General features: G+C 38.8%; 1 protein-coding gene across 9 annotated transcripts in view; it reads right to left on the bottom strand.

The window, feature by feature from the left end:
- The window catches only part of BTRC (beta-transducin repeat containing E3 ubiquitin protein ligase), a 189,278-nt gene that overhangs the window by 27,262 nt on the left and 138,313 nt on the right, over positions 1–23,703 (bottom strand). For all 9 annotated transcript variants that reach the window (XM_021072708.1, XM_003483546.3, XM_001924828.6 and 6 more), the window contains 2 exons: positions 6,472–6,703; positions 2,171–2,357 (listed from right to left, as the gene is read on the bottom strand). In XM_021072708.1, coding sequence (XP_020928367.1) covers positions 2,171–2,357; positions 6,472–6,703 — 419 coding nt within the window. The remainder of the gene's footprint in view (positions 1–2,170; positions 2,358–6,471; positions 6,704–23,703) is intronic.

Raw genomic sequence — 23,703 nt, 5'->3', positions numbered from 1 at the left:
TGTCTATATGCCGTACCTGAGGAAAGAGAGAGAGAGAGAGGAGAGAGGAGAGAGGAGAGAGGGAGAGAGGGAGAGAGGGAGAGAGAGAGAGAGAGAGAGAGAGAGAGAGAGAGAGAGAGAGAGAGAGAGAGAAAGAAAGAAAAGAAAAGAAAGGAAAGGAAAGAAGGACGGAAAGAAAGAAGGGAAAAAAAAGAAAGTAGACTTTACTCAAGCGCTCTTTTATTACACTTTTAAGAGTTACCATTACTTAGCAGAGAGAACATACTCAGTATTATTCAAGAGAGAAAACAACAGTTCATATCCTAGGGGCAGACTGTCAAATTCATCTAGATATAAAATACAAGAGTAGAGTAGAAATTAAACCCAATGCTTTTTAAGAAATATTTTATTTATTTATTTATTTACTTATGGTTGGGGGAAATGGAAGAAACTTTCAAAGACAATATTTGGGGAAAGGTAGAACAGAATAACTTTTTCTTCAGCTGCACCCAAGGCATATGGAAGTTCCCAGGCCAGGGATTGAGTCTGAACTGCAGCCATGACCTACATCACAGCTCTGCTCTGGCATCGCTGGATTGTCAACCCACTGTGCTGGACTGGTGATCAAATCTGAGCCACCTCAGAGAAAATGCTGGATCCTTAACCCACTGTGCCACAGAGGCAAGTCTGACTTTATTGACAAATGAGATTTGGTAAGACGACTTGCAAGAGAAAAATGAAAAAGTGATCACAGATTTTTTTTTTTTTTTAAGTGGGGAAAGACAACTAACAGAGGAAGAAAGTCACCAGCAGTCACAGGAAGTCAAGGGGATACTAGAAGAGGTCTTCGTGAGGTGAACAAATATTGTAATTTCATGGGTCTACACCAAGCTAAGATGATAATACAGCCAAACACAAAGGAATCCGGTCAGAATTCTGAAGGATCCTCAAAAGAGCAGGAATGGGGTTCTGTATTTTAAGAACAGAAAGAGTGATAGGGGAAAGAGTGATAGTGCTGAATCCTGACTTACTTCTCAGCTATACCTTCACATACCCTTAAAAAAAGCCATCTCTTCAATGATCTAACTTTTTTCCCTTTGTAACTGACATAATAGATGTTGCTGTGTTGTGCCAACCCTAAGCAAAACTGTAGAGCCTATGTTTATCTTTGGTATTTTCACATGCATCTGTCAAGATTTGTCTATCTATATCTTGTTCTCCCTGCCTTCAAAAAAAAAAAAAAAAAAAAAGATTTTGTAAAGTCCCAATGTCTGATAAAGGTTTGCTGTCATTTACAGTCCATATGGGAACAAAATGCATTTTAACAGGGAACAAAACCTAAGGGAATGAATCTAACTGAAATTTCAGGGCAGAAGTTATTTGGAGGAGAGTTTCTTTTCATTTTTTTTTCCCCTGAGGGGCAGAGGAATTATCCTAGCTGTCTTAAAATTTTCCCATGTAAGTAACTGCCTCCTCTATCTCTAAGGCTAGTCCTGGCATGCTTAGCAAAAGAATGGACTTGGAACGCCATACAACTATATAATTTTTTTCTTTTTTATACTATATAAAGAGTTTATTTCCAAAGTATGAAAAAGATGTTATAAAAGACAAGGTTTCTATTTTTCTACAGAATGAAATAAGTAAGAATAAGGAAAACATTTGGGGAGGAATAACAAAATACTTTCACTTATGCAATTTTTTTTATGGCCACACTCATGCATATGGAAGCTCCTGGGCTAGGGACTGAATCCAAGCCGCAGATGCAACTTACAGAGCTGTGGCAATGCTGGATCCTTTAACCCACTGTGCCCGGCTAGGGATAGAACTGGCACCTCCACAGACAAGTCAGCTCATTAACCCACTGCACCACAGCGGGAACTTGTCCTGCAATTTTTATATAGTAAAACAAACAAACAAACTGCCTGGCATTTGCTTCCTTTAATTGAATTTGGGAGAAATTTTAAAGTCTTCTTAATAGCCAGAATGACAGAAATCTCTTGAAGCACTTGGCATGGTATTTTAGAGGTCATAGTCAGCTTCTATTTTTTGCAAAGTATTTTTAACACATTATGTCAATTATGAGTGATAGGTCGGAAGAAAAACTGAGAATGTGAAATATTTAATGTTTTTTGCAAAAACCAGCAAAATCACTGTATTAAATGATAAGCAGTAAGAACATTAAAAGGCTCACCACCCTCTCCGTTCTGCCAGGCCTCTCCACAGAGAATCTGTCCTGACCATTCGCTCGATGAGCTTCTTCCATAGCATTCCATCAGATGTCACTCGGTACCATTCCTTGCACACAAGTTCAGCAGCACATAGTGATTTGGCATCCAGGTATGACAGAATGTTCTCAGCAATGTGATCCAAACCCCGAGCTTTCAGTGGGAGAGGAGGCAAAGAAAAAGAACATAGATGGTGGTGAATGATTTTTTTTCTTTTACAATAGGGCCTTTAAACCAAAACAGCATTTGTTCTGCTACGAAGGCATATCATTGTCCCTAGTGTGGTCCAGTTTCCTTTTCAAACAGAGACTTGGGTAAAATGAGTGTCAATAATTTTTCCATAAGGTTATAGAAATGAACAGTATTTTCCATCTTCCTTTAGATAAGGAAGTGAAAACTAACAACCAGCAAACCCCCCAAGACATTAAAAATAAAAAGGCTTCTAGAAAACAATTCACATCTATCTATATGGATTTTAGCACTAGGGGATGTTCTATGGATGGTATCTCAAACTCTGTGATTCAGACCCCCCCAAATCTCTATATTAGGTCCATTTCTCATTCTATTTCTATTACTGCTGAAGTTCCAAAGCTGTTCGGTGAAAGAAATATCCTTTAAATGTACAGGGAGAGAGGCCACTAAGTCAGAATGTTCTGGGTTATAGAATTTTGGGCATGTAGAAAGGAGAGAAGGAAATACAGATTGGTATTGGTATAGGAACATCCCAAAAGGAAAAAAAGAGAGGTATGTTAAGTTCAAGTATGAGTTTAATTTTAGATGTTTAAAAAATATATTTGAGAACAGTTGCTGCTATAAAGCCTAAATGACAGTTAGCCAAAAATGAAAAGCATCCCAGACCAATAGATAACTTAGAATTTCAGAGACTATTTTGTAGGATGTACAGAGAAAAACAGTGGAAGCAGATCTTGGCTTGGATGTGCTTTCCAATTAAAATTCTCTACCACCCAAATCTGTACTGAGGACTCAGAGGAATAGATCCTATAAAACAGAATGCTTGCATGAATAAAACTTTTGGCTACTGTTCTAATTCAAAAGTGAGACAAAAACATTCAAAGTTGTTTCTCTTTATAGGTTACATATCAGAGGTTCACTAAAGGCTTAAAATAGTGCAGAAGGATTCCTGCATACTCTGACTCCCTTAAGCACAAACTTAAACAGGAAAGAGAACACCCCATTTCATTTTGTGCCTTTCCCCTGAATCATACGAAGACATATTTGGATGCCATTAATACCCCAAATGTGCTTAAACACTATTTTATTTGTAAATATTGTATGGATATCAGTCACATTTTTCAGCAGACTTGGAAAATAAAGCATTACATGATCTTGCTTGGCCGGCATCACATGTTCATATTTAAGCACAAGCAGATGGAGGCATTCATCACTTAATTCTTATTAAAGGAACATGACTATAAGCCAATTAAATACATAATAATTAGTTCTTCATGCAAAATATGGTAACGGTACAATTTCTGCATCTTTATATTGAAACTTTCTACACCATCAGAAGTTCCCAAAATGCATTCCTGTGTTTTTAATGGCTGGCATCAAATTGCTCCTGATCTTTCACTGTGTCCCTATAATAAGTCTTTGGAAGTAATTTCACCTAACATTCCAAACAAACCCATTACATTAATGGATTACAGGCATTTTTTGAAGTAGTTTGGTTTACTAAATGTAGCCAGATGGTGTAGGTTTATAAGTTAAAGTGGCCATAAAGCATTAGACTGATGATTTAGTATCTTATAAAGTGGTCAGCAGATACACATCTGGGATCAGTATTAGGCAAAGAACACACAAGTCTTAATCAACTCCTGTTCAATTCTTAGTGGTATATGCTTGAGACAGTAGCATGTCTCAGTGATTGGAGAGAGCACGGTAATGAGGTGCACACAGATTGTTCGCACAAAGAAAACTGTTTGCCTATGGCTAAAATAAAATCCAACGAGTGAAGAAAGGGCAGGAATCTATTCTATTTAACAAAGAATACAGGTAAAAATTCAGCTTTGAAATGTTTTTTCTAAGATATAAAGAGGCATTTCCTTTGTTTTAAAGGGCAATTTAAATTCCAATTTTGAAAAAAACAAATTTTTAAAAAGATATAATTGGCAAAGATTAAGCAAAGTGGTAATATGCAATTTGGGGAAGGGTATAAGCTGGTATGTTTTTCTTATAGGATAGTTTGGCACACATATTAGAAGCCTTAAAAATGTTCATAATTCTTTAATATAGGAATCCTACCTCTGGTATTTTTTCCTAGGTTGCCCAAAAAGATTAATGAATAAGAATGTCCACTGTAGGAGTTCTCTTGTTGAGTAGCAGGTTAAGGATTCAGCTCGGGCTGCTGCTGTGGCAAGAATTTGATCCCTGGACCGGGAACTTATGCATGCCTCAGGCGTGGTCAAAAAATAAATTAAAATAAAATTAAAAGAGAACGTCTATGGAGTTCCCGTCGTGGCTCAGTGGTTAACGAACCTGACTAGTATCCATGAGGACATGGGTTCAATCCCTGGCCTTGCTCAGTGGGTTAAGGATCCGGCATTGCCGTGAGCTATGGTGTGGGTCACAGATGTGGCTTGGATCCTGAATTGCTGTGGCTGTGGTATAGGGCGGCAGCTGAAGCTCCGATTTGATCCTTAGCCTAGGAACCTCTATATGCCATGAGTACGGCCCTAAAAAGACAAAAGACAAATAAGTAAATAAATAAATAAGAACATCCATCACAGAATAGTTTATAATGGAAAAAACATTTTATTTTTATTTTGTCTTTTTAGCTATTTCTTGGGCCACTCCCGCGGCACATGGAGGTTCCCAGGCTAGGCCTATGCCAGAGCCACAGCAACGCAGGATCCGAGCCTCGTCTGCAACCTACACCACAGCTCGCGGCAACGCCGGATTGTTAACCCACTGAGCAAGGGCAGGGACCGAACCCGCAACCTCATGGTTCCTAGTCGGATTCGTTAACCACTGCACCATGACAGGAACTCCGGAAAAAACATTTTAATCTACCTAAATGTTCAATAAAGGGGTTAAATAATGTGTTTTAACCATCATAAAGAATATACAATATTATAAAAAATTATGTTTTAGAAGAACCAACACTTAGTAAAATATATTAAGAAAACATAATAAGAAAAAAATATTACAAACACTTAGAAAATGTTACTCAACATTTCCCCCAGCTTTAGGGGAAAATATACACACCTAGAAAGAATGTTAATAGCACATCAGTAGTTCTCTCTGAATGGTAGGGTTCTGGGAAATTTTACTTTTATATTCTAAACTTTTTTGGAGTTTCTAAATTTCCTATAACTTTATTGCTATAATCAGGAAACAACAACTGAAAAAAATAAGAGCAAGATGTGCTACTTTAGAGATTCACTCCTTTTTGTGCAATTTTTCTTTTAAAATAAGCTTTCACCACATGTGAGAACTTGTATCTTCCTGAGACAGCATTTTCCCCAAACACTGATGCCAATGAAGTATCCTACCTCACTATCAAACATTCAGTAAAACAACCACGGCACTTTTCAAATTACTTTCTGTGTGTGTGTATACAGATAATATATATATATATTTAAGTGTGTGTGTATATATATGCACAAATGTATGTATTTTAAAATATACAGTTTAGAATATCTAGTTACTGATCAATGAGGCTATAGAGCAAGACACATCTTGAACCAAATAACACCTAAGACAAGATTTTATTTAAATCTATGTGTGAGTAAAAACAGGGTGAATAGAAGGGATGAGATAGGGAGAAGAGAAGAAAAAGAGAAGTCTCTTTACAGAGTTTGATTTTTGTATTTATATTCCAAGAAGATATGATTGAAATACTGTTTGTAAAAATCAAGCCAATAAAGGTTTTTTAAAAAAGAGAGATGCAGGAGTTCCCAATGTGGCTCAGGAGTAATGAACCCGACTAGCATCCATGAGGTAAGGACGTAGGTTTGATCCCTGGCCCTACTCAGTGGGTTAAGGATCTGGCATTGCCGTGAGCAGTGGTGTAGGTCACAGACATGGCTAGGATCTGGTGTTGCTGTGGCTGTGGCGTAGGCTGGCAGCTATAGCTCTGATTCGACCCCTAGCCTGGGAACTTCCATATGTCGCATCTGTGGCCCTAAAAATACAAAATAATAATAATAAATAAAAAAGAGAGATGTATAGCTGAAAATTCAATATGATTCCCATTGTAACATATCTTCCAGGCAAATTGATGGCTTACAAATACCCGTAGACATACCTGGCAGGGCAGTTATGAAATCCCTCTGCAACATAGGTTTAAGATAGGAGTTTATGTGCCCATGTTGGTAATGACACATTTGGGATATAAGATGTTCCACAAATTCCACTTGATCAGACTCTGACCACTGCTCAAAATATTTGACACACAGTTCCTTTTCCTTCTCATAGCTTGCTGAGAGTTTCCGTTGCTTGGGCACAATCATACTGGAAGTGCCATTGGCAAGTTTTGTCTGTAGGTGAATTAAAAGAAACATTTAAAAGTAAGTATTGGAAATAAGGGAGATATATAATTTTCCAGTCTGGCATGCTCTGTTATGTCTATATGATGGAGCTCACTCTGTTACTCTATTAGTAATTGGATGTTTGTGCACAGCAATAATATGGAAAACCACAGAAATACAACTGTTAAGTTTGTAAATTAGGAATACTGTTCAACGACTAAGCATCCATTTCCAAAAGTTCAGAGGAAAATGTTATTTGGAGACATACAAATGAAAATCAAAAGCTGAAAGTATGTTATAGCAAGCAAAAAAGCTAACTTGCTTTTTCTTGTATACAACAATTACTGGGCATTTATATAACTACTCACGACTTTTTTTTTTTTTCTTTTTTACAGCTGCACTCGAGGCATATGGAAGTTCCCAGGCTAGGGGTCGAATCAGAGATACAGCTGAGGCCTACACCAGAGCCACGGCAATGCTGGATCTGAGCTGCATCTGCAACCTACGCTGCAGCTTGCGGCAATGTCAGATCCTTAACCCACTGAACAAGGCCAGGGGTTGAACATTCATCCTCATGGATGCTATGTCAGGTTCTTAACCCATTGAGCCTCAATGGGAACTCCCACTCACAACTTATTTACCAGTCAAGTAAGAAATCTTCCATGCAAAGAAAAACCAATGAATACTTTGAGACCCTGGTACCTCTGAAGATAAGACTTGAATAACTTCAATGCTCAATATACCCTTTTTAATATACCTTTTTTCTTTTCTTTTCTTTTTTCTTTTTTTTTTTTTTTTGGTCTTTTTGCTATTTCTTTGGGCCGCACCCGCAGCATATGGAGGTTCCCAGGCTAGGGGTCCAATCGGAGCTGTAGCCACTGGCCTATGCCAGAGCCACAGCAACGCGGGATCCGAGCCGCGTCTGCAACCTACACCACAGCTCATGGCAACGCTGGATCCTTAACCCACTGAGCAAGGCAGGCCGAACCGCACCTCATGGTTCCAGCGATCGTTACCACTGGCCACGGGATCCTAATATTTTTTCATATACTTTTTTCCAATATACTTTTAAAAAACTTAAAAAATCCCTCACTGTATTCAATTATACATAATCTTTTATTAGTTGTTCATTCATAATATGTTTTTTGTTTTGCTTGCTTTTAAGCCTCGGCATATGGAGTTCCAGCTAGGGTCGATCGAGTACAGCTGCTGACCTACCCATAGCTCACAGCACGTCGGATCCTTAACCACTGAGCGAGGCCAGGGATTGAACCTGTAACCTCATGGTTCCTAGTTGGATTCATTTCCACTGCGCCACAACGGGAACTCCTCACTCAATAAATATTAATTGAGCATCTGGAATGTGTCAAACACTGTCCTAACCATTAGGAATACAACACTGAACAAAAATAACATAATTGCTACTATCAGTAACTTACACTGTATTATGTACAGCAAGTTAAAAGCATTACCATATAAACAGAAAATATAATACAGACAGATTTTGAGGAAAAATAAAGCAAGATAAAGGGATAGAAAAATAAATGAATGTTTCTGTAACAAGCGAAATCCTAGGATGGTCCCACAAGAAATTCTTGGCCCCAGATATACAAACATCTTCTCTCAGTTTCAAACAAACATGTAGCTAACTGCTATGACTTAAATCAGGACCTTAAGATAGGGAGATTATTCCAGTGGGTATGACCGAATGACATGAGTGCCTTTAAAAGCAGAGAGTTTTTCCAATTGGTTGCAAAAGAGAAGGGGAACACCTGGCAAGGCATTTGATGAGTCTTAGAAGCTGAAAGCAGCTTTCAGCACAGCACCGGTAAGGAAATGGGGACCTCAAAACTACAAAGGCAAGGAGTTGAATTTTGCCAGCAACGAGTTGAGAAGAGGATTTTCCCCTGGATGAAAACCCAGCCCAGCCAGCACCTTAGTTTCAGTCTTGTGATACTCTGAGCAAGAGACCCAGTCATGCTATGTCAGACTTCTGATATAGAGAGTAATGGGTGTTGTTTTAATTTGCTAAGTTTGTGGTTGTTATGTAGCAATTAAAAAAAATAAACTTAATAATTATTTAAGTCTAAGGAGTCAGAGGTAGTTTCCCTAAGGGTATATAACATTTGAACTGACACATGAGGGAAATAAGGGAGTTGGGCATTTTGTTACATGGGGAAGAATGGTCTAGGCAATGGGCATTTTGAGAGTAAAGGTCCTGAGTGGCAGTCTGTCTGGCATGTTCAAGGAACAAGAAGGCTCAAGGTGGCTGGAACCAAGTGAGCAAGGAAAATCAGAGTTGGAGAAGTAGTATAAGACAGATGACCCAGGTCATGTGAGTGGTGGTAGCTAGTCTTGTCCTAGCCTTTGAACCTGGGCTTTGACTAACAGAAAGAATATGGATAAAGTGATATTCTAGGACTTCTGAGCCCTGGCAGCTTCTGCTTACTCCATCTTAGACTCTTGAGGCATCATCTAAGAAATTCAGACCACTCTGCTGGAGAAGGAAGCCTGGAGGATCAGAAGCCATGCAGAGAAAGAGGTCACATGGAGAAACCTGAGCATGACATGATCTGACACTTTTTAAAAGGATCAACCACTATATGGAGAATAGACTGTTGGCAATATGAACAGGAATCAGGAAACTAACAGACTACTTCGCAGCAGTCCATGGAAGAGACAACAATCTTTTGGACTAGTGTGGTAGCTGTAGACATGGTGAGAAATAATTGGGATTCGACGTATAATTTTGGCTCTGAAGACAGAGGGAACTAAATTTGCTGACAGACTGGATATGGGATGGGGGGGGGGAGATAAGGACCATACTCAGGTTTGAAGCTGGGCAACACCAGGAGAAGATTCAGAAGTCAATGGAAACTTCTGCTACTCTGAAGAAAGTTGATTTTCTTTAGAGGATAACCAGAAAGTAGCAGGCACAACTGGGTACTTATACTTTTCAAAGTAATTTGATGGATCTTCAGCATATTTTAATCCCAATGCAGCAAGGAGACCGTGTTACTATGGAGTTCATACCTGCTGAGACATATTGAATGTGCCATAAAACTGTATCAAATTTGGATAACCAACTTCTGCTGTTAAAGGGACAGGCTTGCCTTAATTTCTACATGTTAACTCCTTCATACATGCAGGCCCCTTTTAAAATGATTCTAGACACACAGCTGAAATTATATTTCTGAGAATGGCATTAGCCATTTTTACTTACACCGAAGGAGCAGATGCTATAAACAGCATGTCCTGGTGTACATAGAGCTGGATGTTCTCTAGCACAAATGCCACTGTTTTCTATATATAAGACCAAAAGTGATTAATAAGTGCCTTGTTGGACACAGGCCTTGGGGGACTTCAGGGCTGCTTTTTGTACAGTTTATTTGTTTGCATCTCAGAAAAGGAAAACTTGTGAAATATGGAATAAGATTTTGAGAGCTAACAAACAGGTGCGTTTACAAGCCTGACCAAATGCCACTTCTTACCCCAACAACCAAAATCTCCCACTCCATCATCTTTTATATATTTGTCCTTTGTCTTTTAAAAGATGGAAATGGACTGGAGTTGGATGCCACCTAGAGTACTGTACTCTGGCAAAACACCAGAAATGCCAGTAACAGAGAACAATAATCAGAAAGGTAATGAAATTATTCTGTATACTTTAAATGGATCAGATGTTTCTATAATCATGGGGTTCGGGTTATCATGCTTTGATCAGTGGCTATCAGACCATTAACAAACAAATATGAATTTCACAAATTGATTATCCCACTGCAGGAGCTAAAGTTCAGCCAAGACTTTTACTTTCAATGATCCAATCATAAATGGGATCTAAAACACTTGTTATTAGAAATGGAGCCTAGGAGTTCCTGTCGTGGCGCAGCGGAAACGAATCTGACTAGGAACCATGAGGTTGTGGGTTTGATCCCTGGCCTTTTTCAGTGGGTTAAGGATCTGGCGCTGCCATGAGTTGTGGTGTAGGTTGCAGACACAGCTTGGATCCCACGTTGCTGTGGCTGTGGCGTAGGCCGGCAGCTACAGCTCCGATTAGACCCCTAGCCTGGGAACCTCCATATGCCGCGGGAGCAGCCCTAAAAAGACAAAAAAACTTAAAAAAAGAAAGAAAGAAATGGAGTATAACCTGAGAGTTCATGTATTTGCCAACTGTCTGTCTACTGGTACTACATTCTAGTCACCGACCCTCAAAACAGGGTATTTCCTTAAAGGTAGAAAGACATACATTTCAGATCCATTATCACTTTAAAATGAATTGATCTTTTTTTCCAATTTAATTTGTATTTAAAATGAGTTACTTGTAGCCACTATATCATACTACATTGTTTTAAGAAGATGGTTCTGGAATAGAAAGACCTGATTTCAAATTTTAGTTCTTCAGAGTTCCCATTGTGGTGCAGCAGAAATGAACCCAATTAGGAACCATGAGGTTGCAGGTTTGATACCTGGCCTGGCTAAGTGGATTAAGGATCCGACGTTCCTGTGAGCTATGGTGTAGGTCACAGACATGGCTTGGATCTGGAGTTGCTGTGGCTATGGCATAGGCCAGCAGCTGTATCTCCAATTAGACTCCTGGCCTGGGAACCTCCTTATGCCACAGGTGAGGCCCTAAAAAGCAAAAAAAAAAATTTTAGTTCTTCAATTTACCAGCTGTATGACATGGAATAAATAACTTGATTTTTTCTGGGTCTCTATTCCCCTCATCTGTAAAATGGGGCTAATTAAAGAATCTATTCCATTGGGATTTTGTAAGGACCAAATAGAATAATCTAAGAAAAGCATGCTTAACTCACCACCTGGCACACAATAAAGTGCTCAATAAATCATGGAGCTGCTGGGAGTGCCTGTTGTGGCTCAGTGGTAACAAACCCAACTAGTATCCATGAGGATGCAGGTTTGATCCCTGGCCCTGCTCACTGGGTTAAGGATCCAGCATTGCTATGAGCTGGGGTGTAGATAGCAGACGTGGCTCAGCTCTGGCGTTGCTGCGGCTGTAGTACAGGCAGGCATTTGTAGCTCCGATACAACCCCTAGCCTGGGAGCTTCCATATGCCGCACCACTGGCCCGTAAAAAAAATATTATGACTGCTGGAATTAGGCTTTCTCTTTTTGGAGATATATTCTTCTTTCTCACTGTGTAATATTATATTTTTTCTATTTCAATTTTCATTGAAGTATAATATACAAAAAAGTACATAATCTTTTTTTTTTTTGGTCTTCTTAGAGCTGCACCCATGGCATGTGGAGGTTTCCCAGGCTAGGGGTCGAACTGGAGCTATAGATGCCGGCCTAGTTGGATTCGTTTCCGCTGAGCCATGATGGAAACTCCCAAAAGTACATAATCTTAAACGCACAGCTTGATGAATTTCCACAAGGTGAACATACTATGTAACTAGCACCCAGACCAAGAAACAGATTATCACAAGCTCACAAGACCTGCCTTGTGCTCCCTTTTTCAAGTTGCTAGCTGCCCTAAAGGTAACCACTATACTCATTTCATTAAAAAAAAAAAAAAAAGTATTTTTAAAACTGCCTATACAATTTCTAAAAAAAAACCTATGTAATACTTAGAAATAAGTTTAACAACGTGTAATTCCTGTAAACTGAAAACTACAAAACATTGCTGAGGGAAAATTAAATAAATGGGGAAATGCTTTATATTCACAAATTAGACTCAATATTGTTAAGATGTTCTTTCTTTCCACCTCATCTATAAATCAACAAAATATCAATCGAAATTTTAGCAGGCAAATTGACAAGGTGATTCTAAAATCTGTACTGAAATGCAAAGAACCTAAACTTCAGCCAAAACAATCCTGTAAAATAAAAACAAAGATGAAGGACTCATACTACTGAATTTCAAGACTAACAATAAAGAAACAGTAATCAAGGTAGTATGGCTACACGTGTAAGGACAAACATGCAGACCATTGGAACAGAATAGAGAATCTATAAATTGACCCAAATATAGTCAGTTGTTTTTTAGGGTTTTCTGTTTTTTGTTTCTTTAGGGCTGTACCTGTGGCATATGGAGGTTGCCAGGCTAGGGGTCCAATGGGAGCTGTAGCTGCCAGCCTACACCGAAGCCACAGCAACACAGAATCCGAACTGCGCCTGCGACCCACACCACAGCTCACAGCAATGCCGGATTATTAACCCACTGAGCAAGGCCAGGGATCGAACCCACATCCTTGTGGATGCTAGTCGGGTTCGTTAACTGCTGAGCCTTGAAGGGAACTCCCAAGAACAAATTTAAAAAAAAAAAAAAAAAACTTAGAACTTGATAAGAAAACAAGTAACCCTGCTATTTTTCTTTTTTAAAAAAATGGGCAAAAGACTCAGACACTTCACAAAAAAAGATCTAAGTATGGGATGACCAATAAACGCATAGAAAGATGTTCAGTAACAGTTTCTAGGGAAATGCAAGATAAAATCACAATGAAACACTAGTACACAGTTACTAGAATGGCTAAAATATATATATTTTTTCTTTTTAAGGCCACACCTGCGGCATATGGCGATGCCCAGGCTAGGGGCTGAATAGGAGCTATAGCTGCTGGTCTACACCACAAAAACATGCTGAATGAAAGAAGCCAGGTACAAAAAAGCACATACTTTATGAGTCTACTTATATGTAACTCTAGTAACAACAAATAGAATTTATAACAATTAAAACAAATCAGTGGTTGCCTGTGGCTGGATGTGGGGATGGGATTAACTGGATAAGACACTGGTGAAGTTTTTCGGGTAATGAAAATGTTCTAAAGCGTGACTATTACACAGGTGTATACATTTTTCAAAATTTGTTCAACTGCACACTTTAAAAAATGTGTATTTTATTGTATGTAAATTATATCTTAATAAAATTTATTTTAAAAACTTCTAAGGATAGGGTAAATGCCACTGTAGTATTAATTTCTCTTGTAACTAAGACATTTGTAGAGAACTCTGGAGATAAAGGTCTTTGTTATCAAGCCCCTTCCCTCTATCATTCTCCCACACAGATTTTTCTACTAATGTCTAAAGTAAATGCAGCAAAATTTCAATTTGGGAACCTTAAAAAATTCACAAGGGTACAGTGAAAAAGTTCAATTATTAAAAAAATCAAAAGGTTGTATATTAGAGTGTATGTGAGAGAGGGTAATGGTTACTTGTGGCAATAGAATTGATTTGGTTTTCCCGGCAACAGCCTGATGACTCAACCACTACTGTTCAAATGTCTAGGAAAGCTGACAAACAACCTCAGTTTAATGGTAACACTAACTTTCTGCACACCCCTGCACATCTCCTCTTCTGTTTTTCAGTTTACAATGAACAGTTATCTCCAAAAGAAAGAAAGAAAGAAGCTGTCAGGTGACAAGTGCACAAAATGAGAGGATTTAAGTGTTTATACGATTGTTCTCCGCTTAGTCCTCAAAGGCCAAGGGCTAACATTTTCCTTCCTGAAAATATATTAAAGTACTGCTTTCAAAATTACCACAAATTCCTCAGAAGCTGCTGCCTGGGCCAGGAGGGAAAAACATACACATGCAGATACCAGTTACCCTAACCACCACTACTGTAATATCAAGTGTGCTGACCTTGCTAACCATGCCGTGTGTAGGCTGGAAGATACAAAATGGACTGGCTGAACTTGATGGGGAGATGACAGATGTTTCCAGTTTGCATGTAAACTCTGCTTTAATCACAAAGAAGGGTATGGTAAGTAGAAAAAGAAAAATATTCCAGACATAAGACATCATCTGGAACTGAGGATGTAAGAACTAGATAAAGAGAACATTTATGACCAGAGAGATGCAAATGACATTTAAGGATTCTGTTTAAGAAAGGCTTTGAGGAAAGATTTTGGCATTGAAAACCATGGTGGGGAAAGGGGATATAATGATTAAGATAATGAATGTGGAGTTCCTGTCGTGGTGCAGCAGAAACAAATCCGACTAGGAACCATGAGGTTGTGGGTTCAATCTCTGGCCTCGCTCAGTGGGTTAAGGATCCAGCATTGCTGTGAGCTGTGGTGTAGGCTCAGATGCAGACTTGCTGTGGCCGTGGCATAGATTGGCCGGCTACAGCTCCGATTCAACCCCTAGCCTGGGAACCTCCATATACTGCCGACACAGTCCTAAAAAGACAAAAAGACAAAAAAAAAAAAAAAAAAAAAGAATAAAATGGGTAAAAGTTGTGCTGGGGATAAGTCCATAGCCTAAGAGGGATAGGACAAAAATTGTGACTAGGGCTAGAACTTCAGTTATCAATTAACAAGCACTCATTGAGTGACTAGTCTGAGCTGCACATTTTTCTAGGTGCTCGAGCAACTGTGGTAAACGGGTAGACAAAGTTTCCTTACTTTCTTTGGCGAGGAGTAGAGGAAGACTATTTAATGAATATTTAAATCTCAGAAACTAATAAATATTGTGAAGAAAACAAAATAAGGTAGCATAAAATAGGAAGTGAACAGTAAAGCCTAATTCGACGGTTATGAAATGAGGATGGAGTGGAGAATATCTGAGCTAAGATCTAAAAGATGAGAGAGTCAAGCCTTGTTAAGAACTGGGGGAAAAGCCCTTTAGACAGAAGGAAAAGCAAGTCAAAGGTGTGTTGAGAGAAAGGTGGCTGATTTGACTGGGGCAAAGTGAATGAAGAGGAAAGGGGTGGAAAATGAGGTTAGTGAGATGGCCTAGGGCCAGATCTTACAATGTCTTCTAGGTCACAGTAAGGAGTTTGGACTTCTTCTGAAGTGTTAAAAGAGAGCCCCTGGAGGTTCTGAGATAGTTAAATATGGCATCATCTGATTTATGCTTTAGAAATACTTAACACCAGGTACCACATAGAGAAAGGGGATGGAGGGAATCTGGGGAAGATGAGGGTAGGGAGTAGATGACAAGAGCAAGTTGAAAGAGCAGAGGAAGGAAGACGAATCAGAGCTGATAAAATAATCCAGGCAAGAAGTAATCATGGCTAAGGTTAGAAGAGATAGATTAGGAAGTGCTTAGAAGAGGAGTTCCCGTTGTGGCACAGCAGAAACAAATCCAACTGGTACTCATGAGGATGCAGGTTTGATCTCTGGCCTCGCTCAGTGGGTCAGGGATCTGGTGTTGCTGTGAGCTATGGTGTAAGCTGACAGCTACAGCTCTGATTCGATCCCTAGCCTGGGAACTTCCATGGGTGTGGCCCTAAAGAGAAAGAAAAAAAAAAAAAAAGGAAGCGCTTATAAGAAAGGTACTTTACCATTATGAGAAAGGAGGAGAAAAGCCCTGTTGAGAATTATAAATCTGGGTTAAAATATGCATTTAGTGATTGACTTCTTCAGTAGGACTGATTCTTCAAATATTTAATCTGGAATATTAACCAGATTATTAGGGATAAAACCAGGGTTCTTGCTCCTTATAGCCAGGAGAAACAAGGTAAAACATTCAAGAATACTACAGGAAAAGAATGGGGAAATTTTTAAAAATTCTACACTATTCCCTATTGGCTACTGCCAGGCTTTAAAGAAGAATCCATAAGTATTGATTTTAAAGGTTTTTTTTTTCCTACTGTTTTCCCTTAAATTATTTGTAAAAATATCTCTAAAAAAAGGTCAACACATTATCTTGGTTAAATTAAGAGGAAATGGTATTGTCTACATTTTGATTGGGACTAAAAGAAGTAATTAAGCACACCAAGGAGATCCAGCACAGCTCCAGAACTTATAAAGAGTTAGGGTAGAAAAGAAAAAGGAAACCAGAAGGTTCAGCAGACTCCTCTGGTACACGAGCATCTTTTAACAAGGAAATTTCGGGGAGTTCCCGCCGTGGCGCAGTGGTTAACGAATCCGACTAGGAACCATGAGGTTGCGGGTTCGGTCCCTGCCTTTGCTCAGTGGGTTAAGGATCTGGTGTTGCCGTGAGCTGAGGTGTAGGTCACAGACGCAGCTCGGGTCCTGCGTTGCTGTGGCTCTGGCGTAGGCTGGTGGCTACAGCTCCGATTAGACCCCTAGCCTGGGAACCTCCATATGCCGCGGGAGCAGCCCAAGAAATAGCAAAAAGACAAAAAATAAAAAAATAAAAAAAAAAACAAGGAAATTTCAAATGAGACTGAAAGACTGGCCATAAATTGAACATGCAGAGTAAAAGGTAATGAATGCTTAAAAGTGGGACCATAACTTTTGACATTTTCAGTTTTCACTTTTTTAAAAATTCTATTATAACTTTCAGTGGCCAAAGAAGTAGTCCATTATCTTTTGGGGAGGGCAGATAAGAGTACAAATGAAAATGGTGGCTATACGTAGAGAATGGGACAAACATTTCAACAGAAGTAAACACCACATTTCTCAGTGGGATTATTGCATTAATATTTCAACAGCTTCTACTAAATACGATTATATATTAGGTGAACTCATAAATATGTCAGATCTGATTAGTGAACGTGGAAGACAGGAAGAGGCAGATTTGTCAGGAGAAGAAAAGTTCACATTATGAATTTGACTGGTTTCTAATAAACCACAAGAAAAAGCTTGCAATCACTCCAATTCTTTTAAGTAAAACTCACCAGGAAATGAATTCACAAATGCTCCAGAATATATGATTATTTAAAGACTGGACACTTGACAATATTTTTTTCTATTTACCAATTATAGGAAAAGCCATATAAAAATTCATCAAAATCAAAACAAAGCTCTTTTTTATTATTTCTACATTTTTGAAGTAGTTAAAGTGATAGGATAGTCCCTTAACAGTTTTAGGTTTCAAATTGGGGATCTTGTTTCTATAGTGGGTTCCCTCATGCAACTTCATAGCTTCCAGGGTGATAGGTTCTTTTGTTCTAAACCAAGAAACTCACTGCAGTTTAATTTACTGTGGCATCATTATAGCTACTAAGTACACACACCTCAAGGCTGGCAAGCCCACTGATATAGACAGTGCCACCTTAAAAGGATTTTTGGATGGGTCTTAGTGATGTGGGGGAAAAAAAGGACATAATGTTTAATTATAAGAAATGATTGAAATAGGCACAGACATACCCCGGGTGCCTCTGCACTGCAGCAAGCTCTAAACTTGTTATCGTTAATGGTTTAAATTTCACTGTGCTAATCATTTCAGGACACAAGCCTTTCTTGATAATCTAATGAATTATTCCAACATCCTTCAGCAAAAAAAAAAAAAAAAAAAAAAAAAAGAAAAAGAAAAAAAAATCCTCCATGACAGCACTAATTACAAGACGTTTTCCCAGTGCTTATGTAAAATATGACAGAGCAGCAGCTTAGGGAATTGCAGAAAACTGCTTCTAATTTCCACTGAGAAACTGACAAACACCTCTCTTTCATCTCTCCCAGCTCTCAAGTAAGATTTAACTTTCTCATTTAGTTAATTACCGAGTGAGGATCATCATTTCCCCGGATCGGAGCGGCACAGAGCCTTTATCGTGTTAACTTGTGAACTTGATCGATGGCTGCTGCTAAAACTTAATAACTTCACCCCCTGGCAAATTGTAAGATAAATATAATAGGAGAAACTCTGACAGTAAAAACCTGCCAGAAATGAGCGCTGTGTTTATGTTTCTTTGCAGGCAGCAAAAAAACAACCGACAGCTTATTACTGGTTGCGTGTTACTTATATTTAAAAGACTCCAGGCAGTTAACTTTCTACATACTGTTAAAACTTTGCTCACAAGATGGAGAAAAATGAGAAAAAGCACCAATGATGCAGACTTGGGGAAAGGAGGGAAGAAGGAAGAAAAAACAGGGAGAAGGACAAAGCAAGGGAATATATTGTAAAAATCTTTTAAAACGTCATGTTTATCATATAAAATATCCAGGCAGCACAAATAGTCATAAAATCTTTAAAAAATAAAAATAATTCTGGACTTCTAAGACACCATATGAACTATACCTAGGAGCAAAGCAAGGGAATTTCACTTATTCAAATTTTTTCAATGACCATAATCCATGCCCGAGAAATCCAATTAACAGCAGAATTCCTAGATCTCTTTTTAAAAACCCCTGCAGCTAGAAAACCATTCACTAAATATACCATTTAACCCTTTCTAAAACAAGAACACTTTAGCCAGGAAATACATAATTTTGTCTAGAACACATCATCTAGTCTTATATTCACCTTTCATACGTAAGGTAGCTAAGTGAAAAGGAAAGAGTCTGGAATTTTTTCTTTTGGTCAAACTCGAATTAAACTTGGAACTTCAACATTTAACTGTGAGAGAGTGGGTACCATGCCCTCACAGAGTATGAATTTTAAGCTTTGTATAACTGACCATACCGTGGACAACAGACAATGTAGTAACAATATGGTATAACAATAACAGAATAGCTGCTCACCAATGTTAGTTCGCTTTACTCCATAAGACTGAAGACAAATCTGTATATAAACTGCTGTCTGTTAACCGACCACCTTCACAATATAGAAATATTACAAAAAACAAAACATGAACTAAATTTTGAGGAAGGTAGAGAAAGGCAGAAAAGGTCTTGAAGGACTTGAGTTTAAGCCTAATTTGTGAGGCTGTAGCTAACATCCATTATCTGTGTTAATAACCAACAGCTCAAAGTTGCATGCTGCAATCAAGGGGCCACCATTTTGAAAGTTGAAAGGATGTGGAAAACTGAACATCAAAGCGGCAAATCAAATTCATATTCACTGGAGGATCAAATTTGGTTTCTCATTTTGTTTTGTTTTTACTTTCTTTAAATAAGGATTACTGAGGTCAAGCAAAGAAAGATCATTAATTTAAAAAACTGTTTATAACAGACAAACTTTAGAAAATATGAAAAATACAGAAGCACACAAAACATAAAAATTGCCCATAATTTCCACCATCAACAAATAAACAATGTTCATATTCTGGTAGGTACATATATTTCTGGTCTTAAAAAATTATTAGCTGGAGTTCCCGTTGTGGCGCAGCAGAAACAAATCTGACTAAGAACCATGAGGTTGCAGGTTTGATCCCTGGCCTTGCTTCGTTCAGTGGGTTAAGGATCCAGCATTGCCATGAGCTGTGGTGTAGGTCACAGACACGCCTTCGATCTGGTGTTGCTGTGCCTTTGGTGTAGGCCAGTAGCAACAGCTCCAATTAGACCCCAGCCTGGGAACCTCCATATGTCTCGGGTGTAGCCCGGAAAAGACAAAAGATTAAAAAAAAAAAAAAAAGTCAATTATTTAATGTGGGAGAGGGTGTTTCTGTGTCATCTAGAGAATTGTCTATAACATCAAATTACTAGGGCAGGCAAAATTTATCTCACTTGCTGAACGTCTTAGAAAAGTCAAGGTCTGATGCTGGAGGATATAGAATTACAAGTGATCGTGAATGTGGAAAGGAGAGGAGATAAAGAGAAGGAAGAAGGAGAGAGAGGAGGGAAGGAGTGAGGAAGAAGGAGATGGAAGGGGAAGAGGGGGAAGAAAGGGAAGGGAAGCAGGGAGAAGAGAGAGAGCAAGGCAGAGAGGACAGGGGGAAGGGAGAGGAATGATGAAAGTGACTGAGGATAGGGGAAAGGAGAGAGGTGGGAAAGAGATGGGAAGGATAAGCATGGACAGGAAGAGATGGCAAAGGGAAAGAAAGCAGCAGCTAGGAAAGAGACGGAGGGAGATATGGAGGGGAAGAGTGAGAATGAGGTAGAGAGAGATAAGGGGGAAAGGAATAAATATGACCAAGTGCAAAATGGATGTAGCATTACCAAGCTCACCTGCTCCAAGATAAGCAATATGCCTGCTGGATGAAAAGGTCCTCTCCCACACAATAAACAATAAACATCAAGAGGGAGAGGGGATGAAAAACTGTTTTTCTAACCCACTACTTAATGTTTCAGGCAGAGTAATAAAGTTTAATTGTCTGGAATCTGGTTGCTCTTTCTGTAAACTTCCTCAGATAGAGGTTGCTCATCTGGATGTTAAATAATGTTAATATTACCAAAATAAAATTTCTGTGATGGAGAAAGTTTAAACTAAGAGTCTTCTCCCTGACTCCCTCCTCACATCCTCCCTTTATTTTAGCATCAGAAAGTTAAATTCTACCAATAAATAACAGGGAATGATGGAGGCACTTGCTGCCAGAGGAAAACACAGAGACACACTTAAAATGCAATTTAAAAGGACAGAGGAAAAATATAGTCAGTTTTAAATATAGAGCAAAAAAAAAAAAAAAAAAAAAAACAATAACTACCCTCCTCTTTGTGCTCTAATCCTTACATTTTCAGGTCCAACAAAAAGGTCTCAATGGCTTGGTAAAAACTTGTTCCTGAAGAAAGCCTTTGAGAACCTATATCTAAAACCTGGATTAGGAAAATACAGTTCTTTGGGACAGGATCTCAAGAAGCTAACTCAGCTTTCTAGAAGAAATTCAACTCTTTCCAAATGCTTGTTAATGCATGTTAAATGCAGCAAGAAATAATCCTGTGAGGCAGCACAGGCCTCTCTTAGCTGCAGTGAATGAAGTAAATGACTTGTAACTTCTGGAAGTCTTGGTTATCTTCAGGTAAAACTTTAATAACCCTTGGAGCATCAAGGGACTAAAGACATTTCTCTCTGGAATATGTGGGTAATTGTCTTCTTAATTTATCCAGGAAAGGCTTAGTTTGGATGCAGCATCTGTTTTTTTTTTTTTTTTCTAGCAGAGGTGATCAAAATAACTTGCTCAAATTCACATAAGTTAGTAGAGTTCAGACTAAATTTCTTCTTTTTTTCTTCTTAGGGCCACACCCTTGCTATATGGAAGTTCTCGGGATAGGGGTCGAATCAGAGCTACAGCTGCCGGCCTACACCACAAACACAGCATCCTGGGATCCAGGCTGCATCTGCGACCTACACCACAGCTCATGGCAAGCTAAATCCTTAACCCACTCATAGAGGCCAGGGATTGAACCCGTGTCCTCATGGATACTAGCCAGGTTCTTTTAAGCTGAGCCACAACAGGAACTCCCAGACTAAATTTCAAAATGCAGTTGTTACATAAAGTGTACAGTGTTCCTAAAATTATATTCTAGACCTTCTGCTTTTTCGTGACAATGAAGCTCCAAGGCAATGACTAAGACCAAATATCAAAGACCAGGACTGCTCTGTATAAAAGGTTAAGGATAGACATTTTTTATAGCCAAAAGCAGTACATGAGCACCAAAGACTGCAAGTGCCACAATGAAGTCAGTTCAAATGTCCTTCTGAAGGAGTTTACGGTTATGTAAGAGTATTATAAAAAATAATACCATGATTTGGCACTGATTCTAGATAAGCTCTACCATTTAACTTGATGTGTGACCTTAGTAAGTTGCTTAACCTCTTTTCTAATCTGTAAAATGGTGGTTTTTATAATATTTAACAGGAATGTAACTTTTGGATATAAATCATATACATGAAAAAGCACTTAGAAGAGTATCTGGCACATAGTAAGTGATTTAGCTGTCATTACACTTTTTTTTTTTTGGTCTTTTTCCCTTTTCTAGGGCCGATCCCATGACATATGGAGCTTCCCAGGCTAGGGGTCTAATGGGCGCTGTAGCCGCTGGCCTACGCCAGGGCCACAGCAACGCCAGATCCAAGCCACGTCTTTGACCTACACCACAGCTCACGGCAGCGCCGGATCTTTAACCCACTGAGCTAGGCCAGGGATCAAACCCGCAACCTCATGGTTCCTATTTGGATTCATTAACCACTGTGCCATGATGGGAAATCCTGTCATTACCGTTTTCATTAGAGATCACTGCAATGTACATAGTTGCTGATTATAATTAGCTTAACACTTTTATTAAATATACTCTCTTCACTTTTACAATAATTTATGCCCAGAAATCTTCACTTTGAAAGCTGATTTTAAACTCTGAAGGTCAGAGATTAACATAAGCCTTTTAGATATGTACTATAAGCCCTACATAGATAGGGAGCAACGACTCAAAAATTTTAATCCAAGCTAATGTAAGGAATAGATATTGCTTTTTGGGAGTACAGGGGTAAACTGCTTTGTAGTATAAACATATTTGGAGTCCCCTTCTCTTACCAACAAGGATGCTACTATCAGCACATTGATATTACTCAATATAAACGTAGTAACTTTTAATCCATTGTTTTCTAAGATTAATTTTAACTTTTTTTTTAAGGGCTGCACCTGCAGCATAAAGAAGTTCCCAGGCTAGGGATAGAACTGGAGTTGCAGCTGCCAGCCTACGCCACAGCCACAGCAATGCAAGATCTATGCTGCAGCTTGCAGCAACGCTGGATCCTTAACCCACTGAGAGAGGCCAGGAATTGAACCCAGGTCCTCATGGATACTAGTTGGGTTCTTAACCCACTGAGCCACAATGGGAACTCCTAGTTTTAAAATTTTTATGTAATAAAATATGTAAATTACTATGTAAAATATTTAATAATGAGAGTAAAACTGAGCTAACGACGACTGACATTTAACAACTGGAGAAGACAGGAACGAGCAAAATGAAGACTTCAAGATATGTTTTATGATATGGAATAAAAGACATGTGGGAGTTCCCATTGTGGCACAGTGGAAACGAATCTGACTAGGAACCATGAGGTTGCAGGTTCGATCCCTGGCCTTGCTCAGTGGGTTAAGGATCTGGCATTGCCGTGAGCTGTGGTGTAGGTTGCAGATGCGGCTCAGATCCTGTGTTGCTGAGGCTCTGGTGTAGGCTGGCGGCTACAGCTCCGATTAGACCCCTAGTCTGGGAACCTCCATATGCCGCAGGTGCAGCACTAAAAACCAAAAAAAAAAAAAAAAAAAAAAGACATTTGAAAATACATTTTTTCCCCATTTTCCATCTTTTAGAGCAATTGCCAAAACATATTCCCATAACACTCAAATTTAGTGATAGAACAGTAAGGAAATTATTAGAATGGTAACAAGATTCTCAATGCAATACCCTAGTTTTGGAAAATCCTCTTCACTCATTTCTACAGTAAATACAGGATGATTCCTACATCCTATAGGGTACAGAGTACATTTTGCTTCCTTTAGACTTTGTACTTCATTTTAGTAATCAGCGAAGACAGAGCTGG

The sequence above is a fragment of the Sus scrofa genome, chromosome 14 (genome assembly GCF_000003025.6).
Source record: "Sus scrofa isolate TJ Tabasco breed Duroc chromosome 14, Sscrofa11.1, whole genome shotgun sequence".
NCBI classification, from domain to species: domain Eukaryota; kingdom Metazoa; phylum Chordata; class Mammalia; order Artiodactyla; family Suidae; genus Sus; species Sus scrofa.
Note: the sequence above shows the minus strand (reverse complement) of the source record. Positions and strands in the feature narration are given on the sequence as shown.